The sequence below is a fragment of the Propithecus coquereli genome, unplaced genomic scaffold (genome assembly GCF_000956105.1).
Source record: "Propithecus coquereli isolate 6110/MARCELLA unplaced genomic scaffold, Pcoq_1.0 Scaffold113, whole genome shotgun sequence".
NCBI classification, from domain to species: domain Eukaryota; kingdom Metazoa; phylum Chordata; class Mammalia; order Primates; family Indriidae; genus Propithecus; species Propithecus coquereli.
Window position 1 is genome coordinate 3,508,331 of NW_012135303.1, and position 8,298 is coordinate 3,516,628.

The window sequence follows — 8,298 nt, forward strand, 5'->3', positions numbered from 1 at the left end:
CTGAGCTAAACAAAAGAAGGTATAAATCCTCATTAATATTTTCCTGAGGTGGTCAATTCACACTCCAAAAGGGAAAAAAGTTTCTGGGAAAGGAGGGGAAAGTGTAGACTATCTGATGGACTGTCACCAAAAATTCACTGCCTGTAAAAAGGTTTTTTGAGTATTGTTTAAACAGCCTTGAAAAGTTCCTGAGCAGACAGTAGGGGCGCCATCTCCCTGCTCCAGCTTTTTGCCTCATTCCTATAAAAAAAAAAAACGGATTTCAAGGACTCAGATAAACCAGCCTCACAGGAAAAGAAAAAGAAATAAATAACTCCCTGGCATCTCGAAGCCACTTTTGTTATCAGTCTGCTGAAACGGGAAAAAAAGCCATTTTTACCCTTTAAAAGCACCAAACAACTTTCCTCACTGCCTGACATTTCCTTCCTCCGTGTGTCGTGCCACTCTCTCTCTTTCTCACTCTTTCTCATTCTCTCTCTCTCTCGAAAATAAATGAACTTTTACTTCTGTATATCCTGATCACTGAGAATTCTTTCTTCCCCTTGGTATGGACTTCACACCCTAACAATAATGATCCTAACATAGGAGAGTGCATTTTGGAGGCCCTTGGTTTCCATGGTAAGAAATTAAGATTTTGTGGCGAATTAACAAGTTCTAGAAGTTTCTGGTTTTTTGTTTTTAATGGTAAAATTATTCTAATACTGTGGCAGTAGAAGGAATGGATGACAGCAGACTGGGAGATCCATGAGTAAACCATTACAATCACCTGTGTGTGAGATGGCCCAAATTAGATTCAGATATTTAGGGTTAAAATTAAAAAAACATCTGAATTTTTAAGATTTTGTGGATGTGACATTCCTACATCAAATGAGTTTGGAATATACAGGTTTAGGAGGGAAGATGAATATTGTGCTGTGCATGTGAAAGTTGTGTTTTGTGTCTGTAGAGCAATGGGGTAAAGATGTCCAAGTAGAATGTTGGCAGTGTGACATCTGGAGCTCAGGGGATAGTGTACAGGAAGTGACGATTGATGCTGTAAATCTCCTAAAAAGAACTGATGCTCATGATTAAAGGGCAAACAAGATAATGAACTAAGTTGTTTAATCACCCTGCTGAGGAGCCTTGCTCTCCACCAGCGTGCTCTGACCTCCTTCTACAGGAGACTGAAATGCCTAGCAAGTGCTTGCAGCAGACCCTCCAACGTCGCTAAATTCGCACGCCCCCAAAGCCAGTACCCCTTCGCCGCCTGCGCAGGGGCCAGGCCTGAACTGGTCACGCGCGGCTGCGCGCGCGGGAAAAGCGCCCCGAGGGCCGCGCCTGCGCAGTAGCGGCAGTGGGCCGTCGGTTAGGCGATAACAGGCCCGGAGGATGGAAGGATGGAGCCGCCCCAAGAGACAAGTAGGCCTGCCAACACAACTGAGAACCGCGGCGGGCGGGCCCATTCCCTGTATGCCGTACCTGTACTTGGGAGAAGTCCCTATGGCAACCCAGACAACGCGAAAGGGTCAGAAATTTCTTCCATCCAAACAACCCAGGACCGTGGTAGGACACCCAAGGACAAGGGCCAAGAGGGCACTGGAAACCGGCTGCTGAACGTGAGTGGGGGTGGAGGGGCCTGGCCGCAGCAGGAGGCCGGGGTCCCCCAGAGTGTGCCCCCTACCCGACAGCCCTGAGGGTGGGGAAGGGATCAAGGGGGTCAGTGCATGCAGATTGACGGAGACCTGACCTGAATTGGAAGGTGCTAATACCTGAGGAAGGGTTTACTTGTGGGACCTTGGGCATTTATTTAACTTGTCAGAGCCTCGTTTTATTAACTGTTAAGACAACAATTACTACCTACCTCACTTAAAGGATAACTGAAGGAGATAATGATATAAAGTGCTTAGCACAGTACGAAGAACAAAGTAGAGTCAATAAAAGTTAACTGCGGTCGTCATTATCATTGGGATTTCATTCATATGGTTAAAGGGCTAAACTCCAGAAACTTTAGTTACCCTTGTTTTTATTCCTGAGGTTTGCACAGACTAAACCCACAGAAGCAAATCTGCATCGTGTCTGCAAAGAGAATTATTGGCTTCCTGAAACTCTTGAGTTTACCACTGTATTTAGTGGTATCACTAGAGCGTGGAGACCTAAATGGCAAAGGGGAATCAAATTGAAACTCACTGTTTCCAAATTGTTAGAGGATATTACGAAATTTTACATCCTCTGTTGGTCTCCAGTTATTAAGAAATAGAACAGATAAAAGTATTTATCAGGAAACAAATGGTATGCAAGAAGATGATGTCCTTCTCTGTAAAATTAGGGAGTTGAGTTACTTGATTTCTAAGCTATCCTCCTAATTCCAAAAATTTAGAATACTCTTGAAGTATTGTTATGATAAAGTGATAGCATATTAAGTGTTAGCTATAGGATAATAGGAAAAATCATAAAGGTTGTATGAGAGAGATATGCTTAGAAATCTAGGCCATAGTATTTTTTTTTTTTTTTTTTTTTTTGAGACAGAATCTTACTGTGTTGCCTGGGCTAGAGTGCCGTGGTGTCGTCTTAGCTCACAGCAACCTCAAACTCCTGGGCTCAAGCGATCCTCCTGCCTCAGCCTCCCGAGTAGCTGGGACTACAGGCATGCGCCACCATGCCCGGCTAGTTTTTTGTATATATTTTTAGTTGTCCAATTAATTTCTTTCTATTTTTAGTAGAGACGGGGTCTCACTCTTGCTTAGGCTGGTTTCGAACTCCTGAGCTCAAACAATCCACCTGCCTCGGCCTCCCAGAGTGCTAGGATTACAGGCGTGAGCCACCGTGCCCGGCCCATATTATGTTTTTGTTGTGTGTCCTCTTAAGGAATTTGGACTACAGAGTGGTGATTTCCAGTTTTTTTTTTGGAAATTGTGAGGATCCTTTCCAATGTAAGAAAAATCTCCCCACCTAAAAGTAGCTGGCTCTTTATTATCTACTAATTGGGAAAATCTCTAATGACAAAAGCTACCATGTAGGCATGGTATTTTTAATGGAATTTGCTTCAGACTAGTGTTTCCTTTAGTTCTTGGATCACCTGTATCCAGATCTTTTGGGGGTACTTGTTAATGTAGATTACTGGGCCTCCCCGCTAGACCTACTGAATCAGAAAGGTGGGGCCCCAGGAATGTGCTCAAATTTTAAACTATTTTAGGTTATTCTTAGACAGATTCATGTTTGAGAATCACTATAGACAGGAGAAAAAGATAGGCATTGATGTGGGGATTGTAGATTGAGGGTATAGGATGGAGAAGGAAGCAAGTAGAGCCAGAAGAGTTGGATGAACTGGGTAAAAGAAAAGGAGAGATAAGTGATTGGAGGTCTCAAAGAATTGTTTAAAAAAAGATTTATTGAATGTAAGTTAATAAGAGAAGTGGAAAGATTAGCTAGAGATAGTACTCAGATCAAGGAATATTGTGGTTTATGACTTTAGTAAAAATGTGGATAATCTACCCCCATGCTTTGTAATATCAGTTCTTTGAATCTCCTTAATTCCTTTTAGCAGCTGCCTGCAATTCCACTTCTTGGACCTTGTCTTCACTCTTATGGTTTCACCTCTCAAATCCTGAAGTGTAGTATTCTACTTCCTAACCTCTCATTACCTTTTTTATTAACCCTATTCTTTGAAATATATGCCAGATTCTGTGCCAGACACTGAGGATACAACAGTGAGCAAGACAGGAAGAGCACCTTCCCTTAGGAAGCTAACATTCAAATTGGAGAGACAGTAACAGGTTATGTTGTGTTCCAAAGGAAATAAAAAGGGCACTTAATTGTGATGGAGGGACAGATAGTACTTTGAATAGGGGATCAGAGAAGGCCTCCCTGAGGAGATGGCTTTTAAGAGAAAATCTGAAGAATGAGAAGGGGCTAATGGTTTAAAGACTTGGAGGGGGAGAGCATTAAGAGGTAATAAACAAGTGTGAAGTCTCTGCAGAGGAATAAAGTTGGAAATGTTTAAGGAACGTAGTGAATGAAAGGGAGAGTGTCATGAGATAAGCTATAATATGTCATATAATATGACATATATATTATATATATGTCATATAATATGTCATATAATATGTCATGAGATAAGCTATATCTTTTTGTATGCTTGAGGCCCTTAAAAAAATTTTTTTTGTGCGTGAATTGGTGCAAGTCATTTTTTTTAATCTAATTTTTGTTCTTTCCCTCCTTTTTTTAGAAGTTCTTTAATTATAGAGATATTAGACTTCACATGTGATATATGTTATAAATATTTTCTCATAATTCAACAATGTCTTTTGACTGCTTATAGTGCTTTTTGCTATGCAACTCTTAGTTTCATTGATTTTTAAAAGTTATTTTTCTATTCTTTATTTTGTGTGTTTCTGCTCTAATCTGTATTGTTTCTTTTCTTTTGCTAATTTTGGGCTTACTTTGTTCCTTTTTTTATCTAGTTATTTGAGGTATAAAGTTAGGTTATTTATTTGAGGTCTTTCTTCTTTTTTGATGTAGGCATTTATTGCTATAACCTTCTTAGAACTGCTTTTGCAGCATCCTGTAAGTTTAGGTATGTTGTGTTTCCATTTTGTTTGTCTCAAAATGATTTTTGATTTCTCTTTTGATATCTTCTTTGCTGCATTGGTTGCTAAGAAGACTGTTGTTTAATTTCCACATATTTGTGAATTTCCCAATTTCTTTCTGTTATTGATTTCCAGTTTCATACCATTGTGGTCAGAAAAGATACTTGGTATAATTTCAGTCTTTTTAAATTTGTTAAGACTTGTTTGTAACCTAATACATGATTTATCCTCGAGAATGTTCCATTAGTGCTTGAGAAGAATATACACTCTTCCACTGACATAAAATGTCTGGATATTAGGTGCATTTGGTCTCAAGTGTAGTTCAAGTCGAATGTTTCCTCACTAATTTTCTGTCTGGATGATCTATTCATTGCTGAAAGTAGAGTATTGAAGTCTGCCACTGTTATTGTATTGCTATTTCTCCATTCAGATCTATTAATACTTGCTTTGTATATTTAGGTGCTCTGATATATTGGGTGCATATATATTTACAATTGTTATATCCTCTTGATGAATCAACCCCTTTATCATTATATAATGATCTTCTTTGTCATTTTATAGTTTTGACTTAAAGTCTATTTTGTCTGATATTAAATGTAGCTACTCCTGTTCTCTTTTGGTTTCCATTTGCATGGACTATAAGCCTATGTGTATCTTTAAAGCTGAAGTGAGTTTCTTATAGGTAGCATATACTTTGATTTTTTTTTGTTTATTTTTAATTCCATTTAACCACTCTTATGTTTTTTGAGTGGAGAATTTAATCCATTAACATTTAAAGTAATATTGATATGTAAGGACTTACTATTGCCATTTGTCAATTATTCTCTGTTTTTTAATTATTTTATTTTTTTCTTCCTCTCTTACTGTCTTCCTTTGTGATTTGATGATTTTCTGTAATGGTATGCTTTGATTACTTTCATTTTATTTTTTGTGTATCTACTGTAGGTTTTTGCTTTGTGGTTATACTTCATACCTTACATAAAGCATCTTATAACAATCCGTTATAAGCTAATAGCAACTTAATTTTAATTACGTACAAAAATTCTACCCTTTTATTATCCCCACCATTTTATGTTTTTGATGTCACTATTTATATATCCTTTTATATTGTGTATCCATTAACAAATTATTGTAACAATAATTATTTTTATTTAGGACATTAAATATGAAATATCTAATTTTGAATCAAGTATAGTTTATTATATCTCAAACAAGATCTGTACATTTAATTAAAGTATGTGCCTAAACTATTGACATAGTTTTGCCATCTTTTTTTTTTTTTTTTTTGAGATAGAGTCTCGCTCTGTTGCCCAGGCTAGAGTGCTGTGGCGTCAACCTAGCTCACAGCAACCTCAAACTCCTAGGCTAAAGTGATCCTTCTGCCTCAGCCTCCCGAGTAGCTGGGACTACAGGCATGCGCCACCATGCCCAGCTAATTTTTTCTATATATTTTTAGTTGTCCAGCCAATTTCTTTCTATTTTTAGTAGAGATGGGGTCTCGCTCTTGCTCAGACTGGTCTCGAACTCCTGAGCTCAAACAATCCACCCGCCTCAGCCTCCCAGAGTGCTAGGATTACAGGCGTGAGCCACCGCGCCTGGCAAGTTTTGCCATCTTAACAGTAGCTTGTTTATGCCAACAGTGAAGAAGCCTGGAGAGTGAGTGGCGATGAAATCTCAAAAGGTGTTTTCCACAGCTTGTTGAGAATTGAATAGTTGTCCTCGCAAGAAGTGGTCCAACGCCTGGAAGAAGTGGTAGTCAGTTGGTGCAAGGTCTGCTGAATATGGTGAATGACAGAGAGTTTCCAAGTACAGCCTCTGTAGTTTGAGCAGCGCTGTTTGTGCGACATGTGATCGAACATTGTCTTGCAAGAGGATTGGCCTATCTCTATTGACCAATCTTGGCTGCTTAATCACAAGCATGCTCATCATTTCATCCAGTTGGTTGCAGTAGACATCTGCGGTAATTGATTGACCAGGTTTCATGAAGCTATAGCGGATAATACCAGTGCTGGACCACCAAACAGACACCATTGGCTTTTTTTGATGAGTATTCAGTTTTGGACTGTGTTTTGGCACCTCATCTTTATCCAACCATTGTGCCGAACGCTTGCAATTGTCAAAAAGAATCCCTTTTTCATCACACTTAACAGTACGATGTAGAAATGGTTTGCCTTTATGTCATGATAGCAAAGAAAGGCAAGCTTCAAGACGATTTCTCTTCTGATGCCCGTTTAAGTCATGTGGAACTCATCTATCCAGCTTCTTTACCTTGCCCATTTGTTTCAAATGGTCCAATATTGTTGGAATAGTGATGCCAAACCTCGCCGCTAATTCCTGAGTAGGTTGAGATGGATTTGCTTCCACTACAGCTTTCAGCTCATCATTATCCACCTTGGTTTCAGGTCATTCACATGGCTCATTTTAAAGATTAAAATCACCATAATGGAATTTCTCAAGTCATCCACATACTGTGCATTCATTAGCCCATCCTTCCCAAACACTTTGTTGATATTTCGTACTGTCTGTGCTGCATTGGTTCCATGATGGAACTCATATTTGAAAATAATGTGAATTTTTGACTTATCCATGGTTTCACAAAAATTGCTCTACAAAAATATTTGAAAGATAATTATAAGCCAAAACATGCATTTGAAAGACTGAGACTGTGCCTTCACAATAAACATAAAACAGAAGTGTCAAAGTGAAATTTCAGAGATATCAACTGTCCAACTTAGTACTTAAGGAAATCAGACATTTCATACTTAATAACCTAATAATACTTTTGTCTTTTAACCTTTATACTAAAATTAACTGATTTATAACCCATCATTACAGTATTAGAGTATTCTGAATTTGACTATATACTTACCTTTACCAGTGAGTTTTATACTTTCAGATGCTTTCATGTTACTAATTAGTATCTTTTCATTTCAGCTTAAAGAACTCTCTTTATCTTTTCTTTTTTAATTGATGCATAATATTTTATGTATTTGTGGGGTATATATGAGTATTCGTTAAATGTGTAGAATGTGTAATGATAAAGTCAGCATATTTGGTGAATACCTCACCTTGAGTATTTATGATTTTTATGTGATGGGACCATTTCAAATCCTCTCTTCTAGCAACTTTGAAATACACAATGTTGCTAGGTATAGTCACCCTACTCCGCTATGGAACATTAGAACTTACATCCTCTGTTTGTTTGTACCTATTAACCAACCTCTCTTCATTTCCCCTCTCACCCACACATCATCCACAGCTTCTAGTATCTATCATTATATTCTCTACCTCCATGAGATTGACTTTTTAAATGCCCACATATGAGTGAGAACATGTAAGATTTGTCTTTTTGTGCCTGGTTTATTTCACTTAACATAATGACCTCCAGTTCTATACATGTTGTTGCAAATGGCATGATTTCATTCTCTTTTATGGCCAAATGGCATTCCATTGTATATATATACTACATATTCTTTATCCATTTGTCTGTTGATGGACACTTAGGTTGATTCCATGTCTTTGCTATTGTGAATAATGCTGTAGTACACATGTGAATGCAGGATACCCTTTGATATACTGATTTCTTTTCCTTTGGATAAATGTCCAGTACTGGGATTGCTAGATAATAATGGTAGTTCTGTTTTGTTTTTTTTTTTTTGAGACAGAGTCTCACTGTGTTGCCCAGGCTAGAGTGCCGTGGCGTCAGCCTAGCTCACAGCAACCTCAAACTCCT

General features: G+C 38.2%; 1 protein-coding gene across 1 annotated transcript in view; it reads left to right on the forward strand.

Annotated features, from left to right (window-relative positions):
- The first annotated feature begins 1,376 nt into the window (after window positions 1-1,376).
- Window positions 1,377-8,298, forward strand: part of ALS2CR11 (amyotrophic lateral sclerosis 2 (juvenile) chromosome region, candidate 11) — a 230,230-nt gene continuing 223,308 nt past the window's right edge. The window contains 1 exon segment of the mRNA XM_012655124.1: window positions 1,377-1,595. Within this exon segment, the coding sequence (XP_012510578.1) occupies window positions 1,377-1,595 (219 nt within the window).